The following is a 27,427-nucleotide window of genomic DNA, read 5'->3' as shown; positions in this document are numbered from 1 at the left end:
TATGGAAAGAGCTTGAAATGTAAATTCCATCTCTGCCATTTATGAGCTGCGTGACTGTGGGCCAGTCAATGCCCCTAAGTCTACTTTTTTCTTTTTGGTGAGAAAGATTGTCACTGAGCTAATGTCTGTGCCAATCTTCCTCTATTTTATGTGGGATGCCACCACCACATGGCCGGATGAGCAGTGTGTAGTCCGTGCCCAGGATCCGAACCTACAAACCCCAGGCCACTGAAGGAGAGTGTGCGAAGTTAACCACTACACCACTGGGCTGGTGCCTCTAAGTCTCCATTCTTTATTGGTAAAATTTGGATGCTATTGCTTTCCTGTGATATCTAAGTGATCAATCAACAAAGAGAACTGGTTTTCAGGAGCCTCTTTGAGATAGATGGCTTGGGTGATTTATAGAGGGTCAAGGTTCAAAGGTGTTTTAAAGGTCAGTCGATCAAATGGGTCTCTGCTATACTCCTCACTTGATTGCATTGCTGCCAAATGCTTATCCAGCCTCTGTGACAACATCCCTGTCACATTTTAAGATTTTGAGATAGTTCATGCCAACTTTGGAAAGCTATGCCTATTAAGAAGTTCCTTCTCAGATCTTGACTTTCTAACTTTCTCAGTTGGTGTCTACTGAAGAATTTTAATCTTTTTTCACCAGATGAGCCTTTAACATCTTGTCCTTACTGCCCTTCTGCACTCTACCAAGGAAACATACCTTTGTTGGGTAAATATCTCGATAAGTTGCTTAGGTTGTACGGACTAGAGAAGATTGGGATCCTTAGATGGGAGTCTAATAATTGAGCTTTTGTTTTGCTGAGTGTGCATACAAGCTAAATTATTGTGGACAATTGAGAAGAAATACAGAGGCCATGGGAGAAGACACCTGAGAGAGGGAAGGCCTGGTGAGTGTGCTGGTATCTTGAATGACACTTTGGGAAAAGAAAAACAAACTTGTAAAGGGATACTGTATAACATTTTCATGGATGATAAAATCACTCCCCTCATGACCTTGTTTATTAAGATATCATGGAATTGGGTCTGTATATGGGGAAGACAGATGAAAAGCAATGCTATCCATGAACAGCTAGTTCACACACACATATATCTCATTGGCAACATTCACTGCAGTGCCTGAAAGCCCTCAGTTCCTTTACTTGATTTCCTTGTAATGGAAGGTAACTCATTACCTCGTTACCTTTCTGTAACTCATATTCCCTTGAACAAATTGTGGAAAATACTGCAGTTGAACAAAAAAAGGAGCAGCCAGAAAGCTGCTAAGAGAGTAGATCTTAAAAGTTCTCATCACAGGCCAGCCCAGTGGCATAGTGGTTAAGTTCATACACTCTATTTTGGCGGCCTAGGGTTCATGGGTTCAGATCCTGGGTGTGGACCTAGCACCACTCATCAAGCCATGCTGTGGTGGTGTCCCACTTACAAAGTGGAGGAAGATTGGCCCTGAGTTAACGTCTGTGGTCAATCTTCCTAAAGCCAAACGAGGAAGATTGGCCACAGATGTTAGCTTAGGACCAATCTTCCACACCAAAAAACAAAAAAAAATTCTCATCACAAGAAAAAAAAATTTGTAAGTATATATGGTGATGGATGTTAACTAGACTTATTGTTGTGATCATTTTGTAATATATACAAATATCGAATCGTTATGTTATACACTTGAAACTAATATAATGTTATATGTCAATTATATCTCAATTAAAAAATCCACAATTTAAGTTTTAAAAAAAGCAGCAGCCATTTGTTAAGAAAGAGATAGAGGATATCTATTCCATAATAATCTAATCCTGGCAGCTCTTCTCTTCTGCCTCCTGTCCCGAACTATGTGTTTTTGCTTACAATTTCCCCTCCCCACCTCACCCCACTCTTTTCTTAACATAGGTCTGTTGTTTTTGTGACAAATAGCCTTTGTGTGACATCTTATATAATATATTATAAAATCACGTGCATAGTATTTTTTTCCCCTCTCAAGTACTTGGAGAGGTCTCAGTGTAAGAGAACATTGTGTAACAAAGAATTAAACCCAAACTGTGGACCTATCAGAAAGCCATGGAACACCAAAAGAGTTGATTTTGGTTTGGATACACTGATCTTCTTGTTTCCTGTTCTCACAACACCCCATATCGGATTGCAGGATGAGCAACTTGATCCCAGGGTAGGTGCAATGAAGGGATGTAATTAGCCTATTAAGTTCTGCTAATGTCTTGTAAAGTCATTCGAGTGAGAACAGCAGATATATCGGTTCCGCCTTGGACCCAGCCACAGGGAGCGTTGGATTTCCACACTGCTATCTATAGTTCCCACAGCAGGAATCATCTGATTCAGCAGGACATGGCTTTTTCTGTTTCATGAAATCAAGATTCGATGAAGAATTTCTACAGAATATCTGTGTTCCTAGAATTGCACTTCACCACTCCCAAGATTCTATAGCCCCCCTCTGAAATCTCAGGCTCAAACTGTGCAGAAATCACTTCTTTATGACTCTTATTCTAATATACAATCATACAGTTACTAAAAATTATCAATTCTTTTAGTTGGCCAACAGTAAATATCACGCATCTGGCAGAGATTTTGTTGTTGTTCTTTTGTTTTGTTTTCATTTGTCTTTCTTCTCAGGGGAAAAAGAAATACATAGCTTAGTACTCCAGAAGTTTGAGAAGCCAATGAATGAGATTCACTCATTTTTGGACAAATATTTACTTAAGTTCTTCCTTTGTTCTGGGCAATTTTATGAGCCTGGGAAATAGAGCATTGAACAATACAGAAAAGATGTCCTTTCTCTTAGAACTTGCATTCCAGTCGGGGGAGAAAAATAATTAGCAAATAAATAAGAAAATCGATAGTGCTAAGTGTTGTGCTGAAAATAAGATGGAGGCGAAGAGATAAGGATGGAGTGGCTGCTACTGTAGTTTGTGTGCTCAGGAAAGAACTTGAAGGAGCTGATATTTCAGCTGAGATCTGAATGACAAGAAGCAGCGAGCCATGTGAAGGCTAGGGGAACAGGATTGCAGGCAGGGGGAACAGTCTGTGCAAAGGAGATCAAGAAGACTAGTGCGGCTAGAGTTGGCGTGCGGCAGGGAGAGGAGGACGTGAAATGTAGCTCAGGGCTGTGCAGGACTAGAGCACAGACAGGGCGTATAAGGCCAGAGGCAAATGGTTTAGATTTTATTCCACATGGGTTGGAAGCCAATGGAGGACATTAGGCAGGGAAGATGTGTGTAATGACAAACACCATACTGGGTGCTATGTGGGTAATGGATTGGCAGGGGACAAGAGGAGAAGCAGGAAGAACAAGGTATTATTGCAATGCTTCCACTGAGAGATGATGGTGGCAGCAGTGGAGATGGTAAGTATAGTAGTTATTTACTTATATTTACTGTAGAAAAATATACATAAAATAAAATATACCATTTTAATCATTTTAAGTGACACAGTACATTAAATACCTTCACACTGTTGTGCAACCATCACCACTATTTGTGTCCATAAATTTTTCATCATCCAAAACTGACTAAGTACTTCATGTAAGTGGAATCATACAATAATTGCCCTTTTGTGTCCGGGTTCTTTCACTTAGCATAATGTCTTCAAGGTTCATCCATGTTGTAGCATGTGTCAGGATTTCATTCCTTTTTAAAGCTGAATAATATTCCACTGGATGTATATAACACATTTTATTTATCCATTTCCCCATCGATGGACACATGGGTTGCTTCCACCTCTTGGCTATTATGAATAGTGCTGCTATGAACATGGGTATACACATATCTGTTCAAGTACCTGCCTTCACTTATTTTGGGTATATACCCAGAAGTAGAATAGCTGGATCATGTGTTAATTCTATGTTTACTTTTTTGAGGAACTGCCATCCTGTTTTCAATAGTTATATTTTAAAGGTAGACTTATCAGGGCTGGCCCAGTGGCATGGTGGTTAGGTTCATGTACTCCGCTTTGGTGGCCCGGTGTTCACCAGTTCAGATCCCGGGCACGGACTTACATACTGCTTATCAAGCCATGCTGTGACATCCCACATATAAAGTAGAGGAAGATGGGCACAGATGTTAGCTCAGGGCCAATCTTCCTCAGCAAAAAAGAGGAAGATTGGCAGCAGATGTTAGCTCAGGGCTAAACTTCCTCAAAAAGAAAACAAAGAGTTATCAGGAGTTGCTGAGGGACTGGTATTATGAGTTGAGAGGAAGAAAAGAATTAAGAATGACCTCAGGATTTTTACTTTTACAATGGGAGAATTATGAGGCCATATTCTGAGTTAAGGAATTTGGAGATAAGAGGGTTTTGGTGTTTGTGTGGGATGTGGATGGATATCACAGGTTCTCTTTAGGAAATATTACAGTTATCATGGCTGTTAGACATGCAGATGGAAACATTAAGTAGGAGGTTTCATATGTTAATCTAGAATTCCAGAGTCAAGGTTAGAGATAAAAGTTTGATGTGTGTGTGTGTGTGTATATGTATATACATATATATATATATACACACATATATATAACATTAAAATCACCAGACTAAATGAGATCACTTAAGTGGAGTATAGTTGTATATCAGATTGAGCCCTGGAGAATCTCAACATTTGAAGGTTGAACCAAGAAGACACCAGCAAATGAGACTAAGGAGGGGTCTCTGTGGTATGAGGAGAACCAGGAGAATGTGGCTCTTGGCAAGCCACAAGAACAAAGGATGTCAGGCGGGAGGGAGTGATCAACTCACTGAGAAGCTAAGCATGATTAATAAAATTGTGACGATTGGATTTGGCAAGCTGGAGGTCAGCAGTGTACTTGACAAGAGCAAGTTGAGGGAGTGGAGAAGATGGATGCCTGATGAGAATGGGCTGAGAAGAGAATGGCAGTAGCTGTTTCTAATTCCTCACCTATCAAGGAGTCAATCCTGAGGTATTATTGTAAAAGATAATTGTAAAATGGGAGAATAAGTGGAGGTGGCTATGGGTTAAGGAAGGTATTTCCAAGAGACTCAGTCATAACAAGAATGGGAGAAGGAGATGATGTGAGAGAAGGAAGGGATACTTCTCTGAGGGAAATCCGTGTGCAGGTGAGAGGGGATGAGATCCAGAGCCCCTAGAAGAGTTGTGCGGGGGCTCTTCATCCAGCATGGAAGATGCTAGAGGGAAGGCAAAGACTATGGATACAGAAATCAGGAAGCTGGTAACTTGGTGGTAGATGAGTTCCCAAAAGATAATTTTCTTATCTTTGTGAAATAAGGAAGTATAGTCATCAACTGAGAGAAAGTGAGAGGGAGAGTGTAAGAGGTGTGAGGAGCGGTGCAAAAGTGTGCAGTGGTCCTCTTGGAGAAGGTCCGTGTTACAGTACTGCCTGGCATGTTGATGCTTGTTTGAGATATGTAGCTGTGAATTTAAATGAGAACAGTTAATATCACGATGTCTTTTCTTCTAGCAAACTTCAGGTGCTTGGCTGCAGGCAGGAAGAATGTGGGGAGCTGGGTTTCACCAATGTTGGAGCTTTATTGTGTACAACTGAAGGGGGTAAGAGAATTCAGAATTTTACAAGGAATATTAACAATGGACTTTGGAAGGGAATTGAGGATATGAGAGTTCTGATGTATAAATAAAAATTGACAGGGTCAATAATTGGTGGTCTCAGTGTGTTAGAGATGCTAGTTTGGAAATTGGATTGGATAGAAGGTCATGCTGGTCATGGGGTAGGCTGTGGTAATGACAAAAGAATGATTAAGGAAATGGAAGTATGGAAAACAGTTGAGGTGGGATAGATGAAAAGATTATTGGAGGTAAGTCAGGAAAGTGAGAGCCTGGGGTAAGGGGCCATAGACATAAACATTGACATTGAAATGACATCCTCCACATAGACATTGAAATCACCAAGAATGATAATAGCAAGTGAGAGGGAACTCATCAGCTAATAATAAGTAGGTTGTAAGAGACCTCCAGATATATTTTAACCAAAGAATTTGTTGAGAGTGGTAAGTGTACTTTTCCGTCACCTTTATCTTCATAGATAAACTTTTAAGAGGTTCATATTTTAAAATCGGATTGACATATTTGGATTTGAACAATGCCTGGATGGCATTTCTGAACATGACTGTACATTAGAAGGTCCTAGAGGATTCTGTTGTCTTTGGACAGATGCCTGGGCCTGTCCACAGAGTCTGATGCCATGGGGCTGAACTAGGTCAGAGAATCCGCGTTACTCAAAGCTCCCCAGGTGCTTCTGAACGCACAGGTTTGGTAACCACTAAGTTAAACCAAGTGATAGAGCTCCTTAAATAAAAGAAACATTTGAGAATAAGTGATTTCATATTTAGGATTATTTGAGAAGACTGAAAAGGAACTGGTGCTGAATTTCAGAACTGGAAAAGCTTAACTTGTCCTAGCAGGAATGTTAATATAGCACACTGGGTTTACTTTCATTTTCTTCCTCCTGGTACATGAATAAACAGTTCCCACACTGCAGTTTACCCTGTAGTGACTTAAAAGTTACCTCATCACATTTTGGAGAAACTTCGTGCTTCGAATCTATGCTTATATTCTTTATTTTTATATTAAAATTTCACTTTTTCTTTTAGTTGTCTTGGATTTTCTTCATCTTCTTTCTCTGAATTTAGTAACAAACAGGCCCCTTTACCACTTTAAACCTTTTTGTCGTGGTTCCTTATGAACCTTTCTTCTCCTCTTCATCCCAGAGGGAACTATATCTCATTTATTGTTATATTTCCTATTTCCTCGCACAGTGACTTATCAAAGTAGATATTCAATGAATAAATGAATATAAGATTAAAGTAAGAAGCGTCACCTTAAACGAATTGTTACCTCTCTGATCTCTGTATTATTCTTTATGCTCCAAGGTAGTTTCTGGGAAAAGTAGTAGATATAATGATGTGTGGCTTTAATAAATAAGAAAAATCATGCCTAGGGATTTAATAGAAAGCTCATAAAGTGTCAAATCCACAGCAAGCAATTCATTTCACCCAGGAAGCCCTCATAAATTCAGGCCACAAAATCATTATGCTGATCTTGCTACACTCAAGTCTCCTCCCTGCTGGCAGGGCCCTCTGTGCCTCCTCCATCCCTGGCAGACACTGACTGATGCTCATTGGATGCAGGTCTGAAAGAGATGGCAAGAGCCTAATGCCTGGTTTTACCTTGAGCTTTAAACTTCAGCGAGTTTGATGGTGCACCGTAGTGCTCTGATATATACCGTAAGCATTCGCTTTCTTGAGTGGACTAGAGATTCTCCCCATATCATTTGGTCATTCATTTACTGCCCACCAGGCGCTAGGAGCCTGTATGATGGAATATGACATTAATCAGGAAACCATCCCTGCCCTCAAGGAGTTCATGATTCAGTTGGAGAAAAAATAAATATAAGTATGATAAAAGTTATCGTGGAAGAAGTAGACCATGCAGAGCACATAGGAGGGCCATTGACTGAGAATTGGAAAATGAGTGAAGGCTCCCTGCAAGAAGTGGCATCTGAACTATGAAGTGAGGGATGACTCTGCATTGTCTAGGTGCAGTATGAGGAGGCTGTGACTCAGGCAAAGGAACAGCAGAAGGTGAGGGGGTGCAGGGAGAATTTCGGGGACCTCATGTGCTTCCATCTGGCTGGAGCACAGGGGCCAGATTATGAAAGGGCCTTTATTTTGTATGAGTGAGTTTGGACTTGATAATTCTTGAAATGATGGGATCCATGAAAGGGTTTGGGGCAGAGTCTGCAATATTGAGAGAGAGTTTAGCCATAGAAACACGCAGTTTAAAACTCCCTGACATTCCATCCTTATCAAATTGTACCCTGCGCCAGAGAAAAATTGCCGCAGATACAGATGACCACTCTGTGAATCCAGAATTAATTTTAATAACCTACCAAACTAAATGAGAAGATATTCAAAGTTCCTGAGACTAGCCATGCGTCTGCATGTTGGGTGTGGTGCATACTTGATTCTGTTTGTAAGTAAAGGGCTTGTTATTCATTAATATTTTCAAGAAAAGAGGACCCTGACAGTCTTGGTCAGTCAAAGACTAAGGTCACCTTATTCTAGTAGTGTAAAAGTCACTTGACTAGGCTGAAAATGTGTTCCCAAAACCTGTTTCAGAATTTCTTCCCTAATGGCGTCTGTGAATTTAGGTTGAAGGGCTTTAATGGTCCATTAGGGAAGGGCAGTGCAAACCTGAGCGTGGAGGAATGAGAGCTATTATGAACTACAGTGCTGTTCTCTGATTGGGGAGTGCTGCTTATGCTGATATTCCTTTCCTGAGGACTTTGAAAACTCTATAGGCCATTCCTCTAAGTATTTACCGTCAAACTACACCCTTCATTGGAAGAGGGTGGGGTTTTTTCCCCTCTGATGGATTTAAGGATCTCACAAATGCATGCAAAACTATCTAAATCCTTTAATTACCCCAGGAAAAATATTTATTAAGTAACTAGAGGCATCATAGCATCATCCTAAAAAAGATTCTAATCTCTGCAGGTTTAAAATACAATCACATTATAGACCGTTTTGTTTCTCATTTTATAGTCTTTAAGTTCATTTCATCTGTGTAACTCTATAAAGTTACACAGACAAAAATACGACTAGTACTGCTGCTTTATGATCATTTAAATGCTGTATGATCCCATGGAGCCATATTTACGTGCTTGCGTGTAATATGCTATAGAAATTAAGAGTCTGAGCTTTTGAATGAGAGAGACGCGGGTTCAGAGCCCCTGTCTCCCATTTGCTAGCTCTGTGACCTTGGGTTACGTTACTTAAGCTCCTTAAGCCTCATCTTTCTGATCTAGAAATTTGAGTATTAATCGTAACCATCTCATAGATTCAGTGTGAGAATTGAATGAGATTGTGAGCGATGAGGGGATAGTACATTGTTTCGACTCTAGTTAGCATTCTTGAGCATTTTTGCCTTCATCCTTTCGTTATGTTTGTTTGTTTGCTTTATTATGAACAACTTTCTTTTTTCTTTTTACTCCCCTAGGGATATGAAGCCTGACAACATTTTGCTTGATGAACATGGTAAGTAAATGATTTGTTTGCAGTCAACTACATGACATGCACGTAGAACAAGTCGATTATCCCCAGCAAAGGAGTCTTATGCATGGCAAAGGTGTCTTGCTTGATTCATTTTATGGGTGGGAGGGATATGGTGGGGGCACTTTATTTCTTATAGCAGTGGCGCAGTGCACCAGTACACCCTTAAATAACATTGAATTTACCTAATGAGAAAGTCATTCTCTTTTCAATTTTCTTCCACTCCTACTGATTTCTTCAAGATAGCTATCACAGTCTTTTGGTGCTGGTTTACCTTCATATCTTTAAAACAATCATCTCTCTTTTTTCATAAAGTCAGAACAGACCTTAAGCTTAGAGCATTTGGCAGGCAATAGGGTCTACCTAGAAATTAGTGACATTATTTTGTTCTCATTGTGTCTACTTTTATGCTTTCCTTCTTATGAGGGAAAATTGGTTTTACGTTTGCAGAAGAGATATCAAGTTTTCTGTTCAAAGATTTTTCAGTTTAAAAAAATCAGTCAGTTTAAAGAAAAATATAAAGTAGATAACAGTATATGTGGTACCTAGATATGAAAGTGATATAGGCATATGGCAATAACCATGAAGGTGATAAATGAAAAAATGGAGTTCAAAAAACACTGATTAAAGATATCCTGTAGAACAATCTTTGGCAACAATGATTAAATGTGTATAATCTCTTCCTAATATTTATTTTAATGTCCATTTGGATTTATTGGTGTATCAGAACAGACCTATAGGACACACAGCCTGCAGGTTATAAATGTTACAGTGGCAATAAGATCCCTGTCATGTTTCTAGAAAGCTGCTAGATGAGGGAGTCCTAAATCTGCAAAGCTCTGTATTCATTCGATTTTTACAAAAGGGATTTGCAAGTGGAACTGAAACTCCAAACAGTCCATCGCTCATTATTTATTTACCCAGTTGCGTTTTAAACCTAATTTGGCAGACCCCACCTGTGTTCAGAGGGCTAAGAAACACTTTTGTCTATGACCTCTAATTTCAAAGCTCAGGGTCATTATTTATTTATAGACTGTCTAAAAAGATTTTTTCCACTTTCTTCCAGTGCCTTATTTCTTCCTTCCCTTTACTGCTTCTGACATTTGGGAACAGATCCTCTGAATCTCAGAAATGTGAGCAATGGTGAGACTTAGCATGAAGGTGACTTTTATTAAAACACCAGCTATCCTTGCCTCAAATAGGAGGCAGGATCCTCTCACTGTGGAGCAAATACACTCTATGGAGCTTTGGGAGTGTGGAGAAGGCCTCCCCTAGCCTGTAGAGGCCACCTGTGCATAACATAGAAAAAGGTCCTCCCTCTGTCTATCATAGCTTTATGAAGGTGCTTGGCTGGTCAAGCAAAACCCACTTTGGGGTTCTGTCCCCACTTGCCCCCTCAACTGGTTGCCTTTGTGCACAATATATTGCTTGACCATTTGTTGAGGCCCTAAATAGACATATATAGGTCTTGTCAACCAAAACCCTTTTCAGATTTACCTCCCATTCAGAGACAGTGTTTTAATCTTGGGTCTTAAACATGGCTCCATCTTATTTCTGCCATGAACTCGTCCTGTTCTCTCTCATTTAGCTTCTTTCTCTTCCTCATTTTCTTGGCTACTTGATGATTGTAGATTAGGAGAAAGGTCCAGAAATAAATTAATCTTCAAGTTTAACCACCCTTGGAGACTACCCTTGTGAAAGATTAATTGTGTATTATTGTACTCAAGAGCGTGGTTACTGGAGCCAGATTACCTGAGTTCAAAACCCACTTCACCCCCTCTGAGAGTTTGGACAAGTTGTCTAAACTTTCTCTGCACCTCAGTTTCTTCAAGGATCAAAATAGTACTTACTTCTTAGGGTCATTGTAAAGACTAACTGACGTTCGATTTATAAAGAGCTTGATTGCAATGTTTGCCACAAAGAAATCACTCAGTAAGAATTAAATGTTAGTATGATTCCCATGAGGTAGAAGTGGCTTTTTCCCTTAGGGAAGGAAGCTTAGACTCCTCCATCTTGTTTTATGTGGCTTTGTCTATATCAGATAGTCAGTGAAATTGTCTTTACCAAAGAATTATTTTGATTCCAGAAGGGATATACCAAAGATTCTGTGTGTCTACTTGTTAGGTCTTGTATTTAAACAATTTTGTTGAATTCTCAGGTAACTACAATTTCAATGGCGCATTCTGCTTTTCCTTCGTGTGGGCAGGGGGCTAAGCCCATTTTCTGGGGCATTTTATTCTTGGTGGGGCTGGGGCTCAGTTGCTTAGGGAGTATGAGCAGTCATCCCAGTCTGCCTGAGGGACAGGCCCAGTCTATACCTGTCACGTGGGGTACTTTTTACAATGACCTCTTTAACTCTCAAGTTTTGGGTTTGGACAATGAATTAAGAGGGGGCTTTTTGTTATTATATTCCCATCCTGAACTCAACTTGAAAATCACTGCCGTTAATAAGAGAAATATTCCCATGGGAAGGATCGGATATGTGAATAGGATGGAAGCAAACAAACAAAAAAGATTGAGAGCAATTCTCTAAACATTGTCCTGGGATCCCTTTCTGGAGAAAACAATTTTTGAGGTTATTTACTTTCTGTTTATTCAGATTCTGAAAAACTGAGACTTTCAGGCATTGCTCAGGAATCATAATTAACCGCTTTGAAATGAATAAACTCCTGCTAACACCCAACCCCTGAGGTCATTAGGTAGAGCTGCTCTTGTGAGAATCAACTGAACCAGAAATCAAAGCCTGCGTTCTGGTGTGTCTTCTGGTGTGGTTTTCCGTGTTCCATATTTGAACTCTCATTTGTCTTCTCCACCCACATTTATAATGTTTCATCCCTGGTGGGCCGTCACATGCACCTCGTGCATGGAGATTTTAGCAACTGTGAAGGATAATTGTCTCTCTCTGATGTGCCTCCTATACCCGTTCCTTCAAGTGAGCTGTGTATTACATACATCACGTTGCTTATATTTTAATTTGGCACCATTCAGTAACACACAGAAACTCTGTTTTATTCTTACTGGTTCATATCGGTTCATATGCATTTTATATTTATATTTAATAACATATTTATAATATTTATAAGGATTTATATTTAAAAGATTTCTGTTTAGAGATTTATATTTAAAGGGGATTTATATTTATATTTACTATAAAATGGAGAATCTTTCCATGGTGTGAATGAACGTTCCTGATACATCAGAAGTTGACTTAAAAAATGTTTTTAATTTAGAGCATACCTGTTATTGTTCTCCCCAAATGTCTCATTCACTAGTTCAGGGCCCAAAATGGCAATTAGATCTTGGATGGCTCATAACCAGCTGTCCTGATATATATTTTCATATCCTACCAATTTAATTACCCCATCCAATTCTATCAATTCCATAGTGTCTGAAATTCTTGTGTTTTTCTTAAATTATTTAGGAAATAAATGCTGCAACCAGAGAAACAATAATGTCTTCCTGGCATATCTGAGAGGATGACAATTATGGCATCATCTGTAATTTAGGTTTCTTAATATCATCCCCAGTCACAGGGAACAGAGAAAGGCAAAAACTCACTCTGGAGGTGTAAGGAGGAACTAAGCCTGCCACCTTAACACCTTTACAGGGTCCCAATATCTGCCTAAAAATCAAGTGGGCAGCATCTTTTTGAAAAATTATACAGTGTAGAATGTCGTACCCTATTCCCAAATAATCAGATTTCTGAAGTCTCAGCTGTTGTTTAAGGATATGTATTTTTTAACAAGAATTCCAGAAAAATGTGGCACATATACTCTAAACATTTTTAAGTAGGGGAAATTTTTGAAAGTTAGAGGCAATAGCAACCAATTGATTGTGGTGTCCTAGAGGGCCGTCTTGAGAAAGATCCTCAGGCTGGACACAGGCACAGTGAGAGAAAGTACAAGTAACATCAACAATAATTGAATTCAATGACTCAATACTATAAATTCAGATTTTTAAGGTGATCCTATGTCTCAAGGTGCAGAGGTGAAAAGGCAAAAACCTTTTCCTAAAATAGTATGGAGGTTCTTCAAGAAATTAAAAATAAAACTACCATATGATCCAGCAAGTTCACTTCTGGGAATATATCAGAAGGAAATGAAAACACTATGTCAGAAAGATATGTGCACCCCTATACTCATAGCAGCCTTATTTACAATAGCCAAGACGTGGAAACAACCTAAGTGTCCATCAACGGATGAATGGATAAAGAAGCCATGGTGTATATATACAATGGAATATTATTCAACCATAAAAAAGGAGGAAACCCTGCCATTTGTGACAACATGAATGGACCTTGAGGGCACTATACTAAGTGAAATAAGTCAGACAAAGACAAAAACCGTATGATCTCATATGTGAAAAAAAAATTTAAACTAAACTCATAGAAAAAGAGATCAGATTTGTGGTTACCAAAGGAGATGGGGTGGGGAGGATGGGGAATTGGATGAAGGTGGTCAAAAGATACAAACTTCCAGTTATACAATAAGGAAGCACTAGGGATGTAATGTACAGTGGGATGACTATAGTTAATGCTGCTGTACGGTATATATGAAAGTCATTAAGAGAGGAAATCCTAAGAGTTCTCATCACAAGGAAAAAGATATTTTTTCTATCTATATGAGATGATGAATGCTAACTAAACTTATTATGGCACCATTTCACAATATATGTAAGTCAAATCATTATGCTTTACACTTTAAACTTCTACAGTGCTGTATGTCAATTATATCTCAAAAAACCATCTTCTCCTAGGGTACTAAATCCGGAGGCTCTCAGCCTTGTACCTGAAAACTTTGTCACAGCAAGGCAGTGGTTCTAACAGGGGATGATTTTTCTCTACTGCCTCTCCCTGCAGGGGACATTTGGCAATATCTGGAGACATTTTTGGTTGTCAGGATTCCAGCCAGCAGTGGGAAGTGGTATTGGCATCTAGTGGGTAGAGGCCAGGAATGCTAGTGAGCATCCTACGATGCACAGGACAGCCCTCCACAGCAAACAGGCATCAGGTCCAAGATCTCAATAGTGCTGAGGTTGAGAAACTCTGTTCTAAGTCTCCCTCAGGGGCTGGGCTTATGCAAGAGGCCAGAGTGGTCATGCACTCCCAAGGCAATTCCTCTGCCCCTCAGTCAGCAGTGACTGAACCTTCCCCTGTGAGCCGGCACTCAGATTTATTTTCACAACACAGAAAGGAAGCTGGCAGAAAGATCAAGGTGAGCTGACAGAAGTACGGCAGCGTTCTGGAACTGAGGCTTCGGGCCGGTGTCCATGGGCTCTATGAAGTTCTGCTTTCCTTATTTAGCTTAAGAGCACCAGGCTGCAAGTGCCAGTAGCTCCTGGCCTTCAAATAATTCCTCCCCATCCTTTGCTGTGCATCCTGGTGGGGAGGTAAACTCTGAGCCAACCAGAAGCTTGTTGTTTCTGTTTATTCTCCTCTTTGGTCTTGTGATACAGCACGAAAAAGGTTTTGGGCCATTCATAACCCACCAAAGGAGTCTGGACCAAATCCTAGATCCTAATCCCAGCTCTGCTACTTGGGACCCTGTGCACTTAGCCACAAACAACTTTTCTATAAAATAGAGACTACTTCACCACACTAAGGTGTGTGAAAACCTTTTGAAAACTGCAAATAATCGTATGAATGTAAGTATTACTTAAAAAAAATTCAACATTCTTTCAGCCAAATTCAGAAGACATGTAGTGAGTACTTACTGGCGTCAGGATCTTCTGCTCAGCCAGGTCTTCTTTTGAAAACACGGTCTCAAACTTTCTTGGGTGTCAGAATCACCTGGGGGCTTGTTTAAACTCGGGGGCCTCACCCTCAGAGTCTCTGATTCAGTAGGTCCAGGATAGGGCCAAAGAATTTGCATTTTGAACAAGTTCCCAGGTGATGCTGATGCTGCTGGTCTGGGGGACCACACTTTGACGACCAGTTGGCTCTAAAACATCCTCTACCTTCTCCTACATGAGCACAGACAATCTCAGGCTTGAGTCAGCTGAGAGCATCTACTCAGACTAAAGTAGAAAATCACATGTCTGGTTGCTCATCTGAACCACCTGTGAAGTTTCTGGTTGTTTTTAGCATGGGTTCCTGGCTCTCCTGCCAGTCCCATTGCATTGGAGTCTCAGGAGAGGGAAGTCCAGGCTTGTGTGTTTTGCAAAAAGACATTGCAGTTTTTGATCATGACAAATAGCAACAATTGAACGCTTACTTCCTGCCGGATGTTGAACTGTCTTCCCCAGTCGTTATTTTGTTTGACCTTCCCAACAACCTGAGACGACTACTATTATCATCCCAACTTTAGAGAGAAGATAAATCAGCCTTTTAAGGGAACACAGCTAGTTTAGTAGTAGAGCCTAGACTTCTGACTGGTGGTCAGAAGCCAAGCTGTCTGACCCCGGAGAAAAGGCTCTTAATCACAAAGTCTCCAGGCTGACCTATTTTCTATCAAACCTTGTAAACCATTGATCCAGTGCTTTGAGCATGACCCATGGGGAGAGAGAGAGAAACCTGAGACAACCTATATCCTGTGATAGCGTAAGTTATTGAATCATCCGTTGGTACCATTCAGGCCAGAGTACCTTCACTTTTAGCTAGAAGAGTGCTGCTTTTACTTTATTAAAATGTCATCCCATAAACAAACGCAAAACACTTTCTGCCCCAAACAAAACCCTGGTGATGAGGCTGTGAGATTTATCTTTAGCAGCAAGCTGGTTGCTGTCAGGGAGCAGATAGTGACATTTGGCTGGGGAGAGTGTGGATGGTGGGATGTGGAGGAAGAATCAGATGACATCCCCTCCGGTTACAGCCATATCTCATCAAAACCCCAGAAGCGTGTAAATGGAAATGCCAACACTTCGAGATCCTCTGAAAGCATATGACTTTCACGCCAAGAGCAAGCATAGCGGATTTGTATGCCCGAGCTTCTAGTACCACTCTTTCCCCCCTTGCTGTAAATGCAAGGGTCCTAACGCTCTTTGTAGGGGGTGCTCACTACCAAACTTAATGTTAGACCCGCACTTTGTCGCCGTGAGCGATAGAGCTGAGAGAGACGCTGGAGATCATCTAGCCAACCCCTTCCTTTTTTTTTTTTTTTTTTAATAAAGGGAAACTAAGGCTCAACACAGGAAAGGACTTAAAGTCTGTGATGTATTAGGAGCAGAGTTCCGGGCAGGTCTCAGGCCTCGTGGCTGCCACTCTAGAACTCTTTATACAGCCTCTTTATAAATAAAACTTGACTTTTTTCTCTTGCCTTTCCTTGATAAGTTATTTTATTGGAGGTCGATAGAGGACAACCTGAACTATCAGACGAAAAATACTAATGATATTTCAGAAAAACAGAAAAAAAGACTCTTTCTTGGCAAAGAAATAAATGTATATATCCCTATTCATGTCAGCTTTGTAGTAATAATGTTTGTCTCTTAAAAAAAAAAAAAAGAAAGAAAGAAAGATCCCCTAAGAGACAGCTCGGAAATTTGCTACCTTGAATAACTCTTGGCTGCCTCCCTGTTGATACTCACAGGTTATACCAACTGAAAATGTTGCCAACAAAAATTGCCTAAGAATTACTGGAGTGTGAGCTCTTAACCGTCAAGGTGAAAACTTTCTGAGGTTGAACTGCAGATTTACAATCAGACATTCCCCCTTGCATGTCGTGTTCTGCCTGCTGGAGGGCTGCTGGTTGAAGACCGTGTTGGTCTTGACAGACTACCGAACTGAGCTTTTACTGCCTGTACCCGATTGCAACTGGCATACAAGACTTTACAGACTAAGCTTCCGGATGCTTTTAGTTAGAAGCGTGGTTGTGCCACTGGGTTGAATGGGACTTAACCTTCTCTGTGGTCCTTCTCTCTTGCCAGGGCACGTGCACATCACAGACTTCAACATTGCCGCGATGGTGTCCAGGGAGATGCGGATCACCACCGTGGCTGGCACCAAGCCTTACATGGGTACGGGCTTCGTGAATGGCTGTAGTGACTATGAGCGAGACTTGTTTTTCATTCCTGTGGACACCGTTTATTTCGGGTCAAATCAACAGTAGAGACTTGCAACTAGAAATGCCAGGTCCCCCTCCGACTTTACCTGGGGAGCTTCTGATTTCATGGGTCTGAGATGAGCCTCAAGGTTCTCAATTTAGCAAGCACTCAATCTGATCTTGATTCAGGAGGGCTCTTGATTATATTTGGAAAACAGGATTTTATGAGTTATTTGGGACAGCTTCTACCCACTTCCTAACAAAAAATTTAAATTAGTTCAACAAATGTCTACTAATTGCCTCTGTGTGCTTGGCACTGTGCCAGCTGCTGGTGACCCTGTAGTGAGCAAAACTGACAAGGTCTCCAGGCCATGGAACTTAGCTTCTAGAGAGAGGAGCTTAAAAAAATACAATCATACAAAGAAATAAGATGCAGTAATCTGTAGGATGGTAATCAATGACATAAGTATTATTATAACTATAATTTACATAATACTCCATTACATGCATAAGGCTGTAAAGTTCACAGAATGCCTTCCAGCTATCATTTTAGTTTTCATTTTATCCAGAACAATCCCATGAATTCTCCTTTGTAAAGATGAGGGTTTTGCCTGAAGATTAAAAATTTACCCAGAGGATGACTAAAAGGGTAGGGTTAGGTGTCAAAATTGTCAACTAGGTGTCACATTTAATTGTGTTAACAGTCACAAATTAATACCAATTCTAATTTCTGTTGTTGGAGGCACCATCTCTGTGTAGACACCGTTCCATCAGAGCTAGCCCTACCTCCCATCCACGCCAGAAATATAAAGGGCCTGCTGCCCTTTGGGGGTAATATGGTATACAGGAGGAGGGCCTTCTTCCTCCCCTCTCCCTGCTGTTCCTCAGGCGAGTGAGTCAGATCTCAAGAGAATTAGCTGTGTTCTGTGAGTAACTGTGAGAAGAGGCACCTGGCATCCCATTCTTGGTTGATGTCTGTTAGTCACTGTCCTTGCTGACTGGTCCCTGAACCAACAGAGTGTGAGTTGGCCATGGCAGGTTGATGAGTTTGGAGTCAAGTTTTGCTGGGGACCACAGCAGTAAGAGATGGAGAGTTGCAGCAGTGTGTGAGTATGTATGTGTTGGGGGTTGGGGGTGCATGGATTAGCCAGAGGATGTGGTCCAGCTTCACAAGGGCCCCTCCAGTGCCCAGATGGTGCAGCCTGGAAGGGATGGAGGCTCCTGTCAGCATCATGGCATACTGAAGGCAACACCGGTCCCAGTAGAGCCCAACTATATCAGAATCTCTGGGGGTGGCACCCAAGCATAGGACGGTTTAGAAGCTCTTTAGGTAATTATACCATGCAGCCAGGGTTGAGAAGCTCTGCCACAGACCATGAGCTATGTCAGCTCTCAGAAGCAACTAAGGAGAGATTACCCTGGAGCAGGGGCAGGGCGTTTTTGTTAGGATCCCTCTGCCTCTTTGGTGTTCTAAAACAAATGTTACTCTCTAGGAAAAAGGTGAGGGCAGCTTGGTTGTCCATCTCCACACCAAGGTGGCTGACTCCAACTGGGTGGGATGGCGGAGCTTTGAATCATATATGAGATTCGTTTTAAAATTCACAGGGCTGAATATTAAATTATCTAAAGTAAATGTTCTAATAAGTAAAAGGGATTAAAATTTATTAGGTAACAGACTGAGCTATCATTAAGGGTGCCCCCTACCCAGCAAGAATGGGAGGCTAGACACTGCATAGTTGTTAGTAGATCACAGAAGAATAAAAACTGTTCATGCTTCTACCCCAAGTAGCTGAAATGCTTAAAGCAGGTGATGTTGCTGGTGAAACTGGTGAAATTAAATCAGGAGTGGAATGAATTGTGCTGGCTAAATATGGTCAGAGTAATTCCCAGGCAAAGTATTTGAACTTGAAATCAAGAGCAAGAGCAATGCCACTTTCTTTTAATATTTCATTCTCTTCCTCCTGTAACTAAACAGAGGGAAGGAAAAAAATCAAAAAACAAAACCAAACAACCCTACTTGCAGGGTTACTTACTTTCCAAGAGAAAGAAATCTTCTATGGGTAAAAATGAGCCTTATTTTATATGATATTTGAACAACTGCAAATTTCCTGGCTTCCAATTACCAGTGGGGGGAAAAAAATCTCTTTTGTCACCTCTAAAATAATGGGCACATAAAATTCAGCCAATTTTCTGCCTAAAACCCACGATACTCAAATGATAAAAAGGAATATTCAAGCCTGCTGGTCTGACGAGTTTATTCCGCAGGTTTCCTGGGTTTCCATATTATGGGCTATTTTCTTGGAGCCAAATCAGAAATGTGCATCTGGGTTTTCTAGGCCTGGTTTCCATGGTGAGAGGAGTAAATGGAGGCCACCTTTCTTGTCTCTCCCCAGTGATTTTAAGTACAATATCCGTATAATTTAATTCTCCTCAAAATTGGCGTTTCTAGTCTTTTCACAACATAGAGCTAGGAAATTGGAATCTCGTCAGGGTTCTCTGTGCCTCTCCACCTTCAGCCTTATAATTAACAATTTCTAATATTTATTGAAAGTCTTCAATGGACCAGACAATGTGTTAAATGTTTTACATTCATTTACTCATTTATGTTTTCTCAACAACTCTATGAGGCAGACTGTAATTATCACAGTTTTACAATAAAGAAAATAAGAAGCTAAGTGATTTACCCAAGATCACATGGCTAATAATTGAAAAAGCCTATATTTAAACCAAGCTGTGTCTGACTTCAGAAAATCAAGCTTCTCCCTGCAAAAGAGAGAAATTAAAAAAAAAAATTATTGTGGTTTTTAAATGTGTGTAAGCCAATTTAAGTAGGCCATACTCTTAGAAATGTTTGTTTTATTAAAAAATGAATATCTGACTGTCATCGCTGTCTCTTTATCCAGAAGTTGCCCTTGGCTTTGATTTTTGGGAGAGGTGTCATGGATGAAGTCTGCTTTCTCTTTTTAAAAATTATGTTCTCAATAATTTGGAGTATACAACATCTACTAATATGAGATGCTGAGCATATTATTCAGCAGCTCGTTGGCTCTGGAAGTGGGAGGATGAGCAGTCTGCCAGTTCATAATCACCTCCCATTCATAATCTCCTACCTCCATGCGCCCTCCCTTCACTCCAGTCCTTCCTTCTCTCTGCTCCTGTGTCTGTGTGGACATAATCCAGATCACTTAGAGCTTAACCAATTAAAACGTTCTTCTCCTCCAAATTAAAAACAAAACAAATTCACCATGGAAAATGTGTAACATGCAGATAAGCAAAGGAAAAATTAAATTAATCCCTCTACTTGCAGATATCTATGGTTTCCTTCCAGACCTTTTTTTCTATGCGCACACAAACACATGAACATTTTTTTAAAAGGTGGATCGTACCAAATTTTGTCAGTTAAATTCTCACTTGCTAATATAATAATGCGAACAATAATAGGCGTGTTGTAGTCAGCATTTATTATGTCTCAGGCACTTTGCTAAGTTTTTAGTATTTATTATAATGTGAAATTCTCAGAGCAACCCTTTGAAATAGGTTTTACTGTTCTGATTTCATAAACTTAAAAGCAAATCAGGCCTAGAGAGAGAGTGATGTGATCATAAGCACACAGCACGTGACTTCTAGAGCCTGAAGTTAAACCCAAGTCTAAAAACGTCTGCAGCCTGGTGCGTTGATGGTGATGGTGATGATGATGAAGGTATAATGGCTGACATTTGCAGAGCTCTTCCTACATGCCCAGCGCTGTTTTAAGGGTGTGTATTAGGACGTTTAAACCTTACGTAGTACGTCACCATTACATTACATAATACATAAGTATTACATCAAAAAACAATTCTGTGATGCAGGCACTATTGTTATTCGCACTTTAAAGACATAAGAGGGTAAGAGCTTAGCCCAAGGTTGAGCTATGGATGCAGCCCTCAGGGTCTGATGTCAGAGCGCCAACTCCTAACTCTGCTCTGCTGCCTTTCTGCCTCTAGTCAATAAACAGGCCTCAGCCAGAATTGAAACCCGCTTCTCTTGGACTCCAGAGCTTGAGTCTTGACAACTAACGCTCTGCCTATTTTTCCACGCCCATATATGTCACTATCGTTTGTAATGGTTCCATGCTACAGAATGAGAGGGCTGCATCAAAATTTATTTAACCAATTCTTTGTTGTTGAACATTAGGTTGTTGCTCATTTTGAAATATAAATTTGTGAGGAAAATCCTGGTAGCAGAAATATGTCCTGCAACTTAATTGTTTCCTTGTGATACGTTCCCAAATAATTCCTGATCAAAGGGTATCCATGTTACTGCATTTCCTTCCTGAAAGTTCACTGTTGATTTCTACTCATTTGCACCGGAAGTGTCAGAAGATATTCATCTCTTTGCATCCTCACAGGGCTGCATGCAGTATCAATATCTGAATCTTCCCAAAAAGATAAGTGAAAACGGTACCTCATTATGATATTAAAATTGTATTTCTTTTGTAAATTGCCTCTTCGCGTTCTTTGCCCGTTTTCTATTAGGGTGTTAATACTTTCTTCCTATTCTGATATTTCTTATTGGTTATATAAAGGATTCTTGCCCTTTAGAAATTAGCAATATTAAATTTTAGTGTATCGTGTTATAAATATGATTTCCTTTTTAGTTGCTGTTGTTCTTATGGCATTTTTGACGTAAAGGACTATTTTTCTGACTCATCCAAACCATTAGTTTTTATACTTTATAGTTTCTACCTTTGATGCTATTCTTAGCGAGAACTTCTTACCTCCAGATTTTAGATGTGGTTACCTAATATTTTTATTATTGTTATAGTTTAATTTTTTTTTAATCCAGCTATATATTATCCTGACTGAAGATACATGGTAAGGATCTGACTTTATTTTTGTTAGATTATTAAATAATTGTTTCGAGACCATATATTAAATAAGATCCTTTCCATGCTGATTTGAAATTTGTTCGTCATTAACTATGTATCTTTATGTACTGGCATATATATTCTGTGGCTTTCAATTTTAATTATTGTAGCTTTATAATGTAATTTAATACATTGGTTGCAAGTCTATCCTTTTTCAGAAAACTTTCATTATTCACACTTTTTTTGTAGATGAAATTTAGGATCATTTTGTAAATTCCAGAAATTCTTTCTGGAATTAAATTATTACTAAATTTGTTTTATTAAATTTATTATATTAGTTTTGAGGCCCTTTCTTTACATCCTGACCAGAATCTACTGTCCAGTTGTTTTAAAATCTGAAAACCAAAAGATGGAAATCTAAATAGCTAGTAAACATATTAAAATGTGGTCAAGCTTATTAGTAATCAGGGCAATGCCAATTTAAACCGCAATGAAAGACCGTTACATACTCACTAGATTGCCACACAGCAAAAGATCAGTTAATATCAAGTGTGGATAAGGAGGTTGAGAAAGGGAAGTCTCATATGTTGCTGGTCATAGTGTTAATTGGTACAACCCCTTTGGTAAATAGTTTGGCATTATCTAGTATGCAAGAAGATATGCAGCCCACCCCCGGAAGTTGCCCTCCCAGGAATGTACCCTGAAGATGTGTGGACTTATCAGGGTCTTACATCTGCAGGAATGTTCATGACAGCATTGTTCACAATACTCCCAAACTGAAAAGAAGCCAAATGACTGCCAACAATAGGATAGATGGGTAAATTATAGTATATTCATATAGCATTGAATGTGAATAAACTATGTGCAAGTTAGGTAAATTTTATACACATAATGTTGAGCAAAGAGAAGCAAGACAGTAAAGAAACCATGGTGTAGGATTTAACATATATGTTTTATATATATACACACATACACATACATGTATATTATATATATACACACATACATATATGTATATATGCTATAGACACACACACACATATATATATAAACATATATTACTAAAATAGGCAAAACTAGAGTATTGCTTAGACATGTGTACATAGATAGTAAATCTATATAGAAAGGCAAGACAATTACTAACACAAATTCAAGGTGATGGTTACTTCTATGGTTGTGAACAGGACAGGACACGATTATGGGGTCAAGATTCTACCTCATGACCTGTGTTATGGTTACGTGGCCATTTGTTTATAACTACTTGTTAAAATCTTCTCTGTTTTATTTACTTTTCTAAATGTAGGTATAGAAATACTTTAGAAAACAAACAAAAGGAGTTGGCCTGGTGGTGTAGTGGTTAAGTTCTTGCACTCTGCTTTGGTGGCCTGGGGTTTGTGGGTTCAGACCCTGGGTGCAGACCTACGCATCACTCATCAAGCCACTCTGTGGCAGCATCCCACATACAAAATAAAGGAAGACTGGCACAGATGTTAGCTCAGGGATAATCTTCTTCAAGCAAAAAGGGGAAGATTGGCGCAACCAGAGGCACTCAAAACTAGAATACACAACTGTGTACTGGGGGCTTTGGGGAGAAAGAAGAAGAAGAAGAAGAAAAAACAAAGATTGGCAACCGTTGTTGGCTCAGGTGCCAATCTTTAAAAAAAAGTGGGGGAAGATTGGCAACAAATGTTAGCTCAGGGCCAATCTTCCTCACCAAAAAATAAACAAAATAATGGTTCTTTTGAAGGAAAGTTAGTCCCTCATCCCTCCTAGAAGGGGGATCCTCTTGAAGGGTTAATCAAAACCCTCAGTATCCCCTCACACTGGGTTTTCGGCTCTTTGAGGGCTCAAAGAATTACCGTCTGGTATGCTCCTGTATGTTGCCATGATATTTTTTCTTAGTTTTCTACCAGAATTCCTCAGTGCCTACCACACGGTGAATATTTGTTGAATGAATGAATGCATATTTAAATGTCTTCATGCCAGAAAATAGCATGAGTAGCAGAGGAGAAGAAAGTATACTCGTAAATTCTGAGGATGGTCCAAAATGACAGAATACACAGCTGTTATAATGTTTATTCTGTTAGGTATTTTCTTAGCACAATGGTCTGTTTATTCCTAAAGTTCTCTGCAGCTTCTGTGAGATGTCTGTCACCTGTCACCTGGGGGACTATCTGAGATGACTTGCTGTGAGATACTGATAAGGGAAAGCAGAACTCTAGTCCATTCCATTCAGTCTGTAGGGTACCATGGGGTCAGAGCCATTATCTCCCAAATTGCATGGGAGCTGTGACTTGCAGGAGGAGTGCAGTGATGCATGAAAGGTGAATTCACTAGGGAACGAGGCCTACTTACAGTTGGCTCTTACAGTCGGGGTCAATCCTGGGCATTGGGATGTCAACATTCCACCTCTCTAATTGGATGTTGTCCACAGGATTTTACTTAGACCTTGAGTGCACTGGGCAGGGCAAGCCTGTCTGCCTAGGCCCCACATCACGCCAATTCCTTTGTCCAGAGCCAGCACCTTACTACCAGAGTCTTGGGTTGAGAGTGTGTAGCTTTTGACTAGGTAAAGTTCCCATTATGATGGATGTTTGCCTCTCTAGAAGAGTTGCTAATTTTTTGAGCACTTTCCAGGTGCCAGGCACTGTGCCGAGATTTTGGCATGCATTATCTCACTTAATTTCTCACCTTTATAAGATTGCCTTCTTCTTATTCTGATTTTGCTGATGAGGACTCTCAGATGCAGCCACCTGACTTCTTCAAGATCACAATAAGTGGTGAAGGCAGGTTTTGAACCCAGACAGCATGACTCTAACCATTACTTGATTAATTGATTCAGTATTGTTCATTCATTCAACAAATTTCTGCTCAGTGACTCTAAGTGCCAGGTTCCATGCTGGACTCTTAAGAATGAGTGGTAAGCAGGCAGATAAGACACCTGCCCTTGCTTTGTGCTTCTTTTTCCTCATTCCACCCCTCAGGGGTTAGGTATATTCTTGGAAGAGTATGTAGGAGGTTCAGCCATGGTGTGTCAAAGTACTTAGAGAATGCACAACTGGGGGGTCTCCACTGGGGGTAAAAATGACTGTAGCTTTACCTTCTGTTGGAGTCAATTCAAAGAACTCTGTTACAAAGTGTCAGTGCCCCACAGTTGATGTAAAACCTCTGTCACAGAGGGCCAACTCCCTCCTTCCCCCTCCCTCTCCCCCAATAGCAGGCCGCAAATGTTGCTCTTGCCTCTTCCAGATGACTGAGATGGAGAGCAATCCAATGTACGTTGCACTGAATTCTGAGCATTGTTTGCAACAGTAATACAGATTCAGGTCCTTTAGCCAAACCTTCCAAATCAAGACAACAAATAGCATCTTGTCAGAGTTCTTGATTTCAAGGTCAGCCACACATCTGAGGACTCATGGGATCCAATAGGTGCATGGTCTCAATAAGAGAAGAATTTGTCCATTAAGGCATGTGCATGCCTGTGTGTGTTGTTGATGAATGATGCTACTGAGAGAGATTAGAAAATTAGACATTTTGCCTGCTGTGAGCAATCTAGTAATGGATGATAAACACCCATAAAAGTGTTTAAACCCTTTACCCTGGTAATTTGCCTTTGGAGGAACATGTTGGGAAAACAGATTTGTTAATGTCTCAGAGAGTAAAACTGACCTGACTTTTCTGTGTTTTTCAGCACCAGAGATGTTCAACTCCAGAAGAGAAGCAGGCTATTCCTTTGCCGTTGACTGGTGGTCCCTGGGAGTGACGGCATATGAGCTGTTGAGAGGCCGGGTACAGTAGAATTGCATTTCTCTTTGGTTATTCTTCCAGCAAGTTCCATTTTTAGAAGGAAAGGATGGATTTTTTGCTAAAAATCAAGCAGTTTGTTTGAGAGGTGAAAGCAACTCTGCCATGTGCTGCTGATCACAACCCTTGAGATTTCTGCACACGGTAATTCACTCTCCTGCATATGGGACCCAGCCTGTGAGTTAACATTAAATTAGGCAGATAAAATTAAATGAATAATATGGATATTATAAACTCCCAGAGAGGGAAAATCAATATGCCTCGCTCAATGTCTTGTATAAATATATTTGTTTAAAGAAAATCATTTTGGAGTCACAGTACAGGACTCTAATTCAGGCACACTTCCCCAAGGCGAGTGTGAATTATTAATACAACACAATTCATGCCCTGTCTCGTTGGATTCCTGTCTGTCATTTGGCTCCTGGGTTCTGGGTTCAGGGGCAAATCAGAGTAGTTTCCTTTTAAAGAAACATTTCTTAAACTAAGAAAATGCCTAGGAAGAATTTTGCTAAGAAAATATTTTTTCTCCCACTCACATTATTTTATATCCATATTATTTATTATTATGGTAGTTCCTTGTGATCTGATGTATCAACATTGTCAGATTCATTTTTCTTTTTTTTTTTTTTGCTTTGAAAAGGTGAAGAAGAATTACTGTTAGGTTGCTGAATTTTATGTATATATATGTGTGTATATGTTTATGAACATTTAAGTCCTACTCTCTTAGCAAATTTTGATTATACAATACAGTGTTGTCAACTACAGTCACCATGTTATACATTAAGCCCTCAGACTTTACTCATCTTACAGATGAAAGTTTATACCCTTTTACCAACCTCTCCCTATTTCCCCCACTCCTCGGCCCTGGCAACCACTTTTCTATTCTGTTTCTGTGTTTGCCATTTTTTTTTGGATTCCACATATAAATGGTACTATGCAGTATTTGTCTTTCTGTGTCTGGCTTATTTCACTTAGCATAACAGTCTCAAGGTCCATCCATGTTGTCACAAATGACAAGATTTCTTTCTTTCTTATGGCTGAATAATATTCCATTATTCTGTTCTCTTTATGTACCACATCTTCTTTATCCATTCATCTGTTGTCAGACACTTAGGCTGTTTCCATCTCTTGGCTGTTGTGAATAATGCTACAATGAACATGGGAATGCAGATTCATCTTTCTAAAGCACGGATCTGACCTTTCATGTCAAAAAAAATGCTGTTGCTCCCAGTGCCTCATATCACACACACACACACGCACCGAGTCTCAGATGCCTTAGCTTGGCATTCGTTACCTTTTAGAAGCAGCTTAACTTTTCAGATCCTGCTTCAGTTGATTGACCCTGACTCTAATGAACTCACTTGGGCCTTTTGGACTTCTCCTCTCTCAAGGCATCCCTTGGGCTTTATTACCTCTTGTTCCTTTGCCTGTAGAGATATTTCCCAAGGGAAACCTTGGTCTTCTTAAAAATCATTCTTCAAATATGTTTGGGAATTGTTAAATTGAGTGAATGATGGGTCTTAATTGTAAGACTTTTCAAAATCTTTATATCTAATGTAGATTAATCATTTCCAAGAAAGGACATAGTATTAGACTATCCCAAATTTCCTTTGTGGGGAAGGCCTTTCTCCAGATCTTTTGATATTCAAATCCTACCCATTCTTTACAGCCCACGACAATGTGGCACCTTCTCTGAAGAAACTTTCTCTGATCTCTGTACCTGAAGTGATCTGTATCTCTCTCTTCCAAATATTTATGT

The 27,427-nt window shown here is 39.9% G+C and overlaps 1 protein-coding gene across 1 annotated transcript in view; it reads left to right on the top strand.

Annotated features, from left to right (window-relative positions):
• Positions 1–27,427, top strand: part of STK32A (serine/threonine kinase 32A) — a 114,329-nt gene that overhangs the window by 70,879 nt on the left and 16,023 nt on the right. Inside the window, exons 6-8 of the mRNA XM_001501773.5 lie at positions 8,990–9,027; positions 16,903–16,992; positions 25,556–25,653. Of these exons, the coding sequence (XP_001501823.1) occupies positions 8,990–9,027; positions 16,903–16,992; positions 25,556–25,653 (226 nt within the window). The remainder of the gene's footprint in view (positions 1–8,989; positions 9,028–16,902; positions 16,993–25,555; positions 25,654–27,427) is intronic.

Source organism: Equus caballus, chromosome 14 (assembly GCF_041296265.1).
Source record: "Equus caballus isolate H_3958 breed thoroughbred chromosome 14, TB-T2T, whole genome shotgun sequence".
Classification (NCBI taxonomy): Eukaryota; Metazoa; Chordata; class Mammalia; order Perissodactyla; family Equidae; genus Equus; species Equus caballus.
The sequence above is the reverse complement of the archived record's forward strand: the minus strand, read 5'-3'. Positions and strand labels throughout refer to the sequence as shown.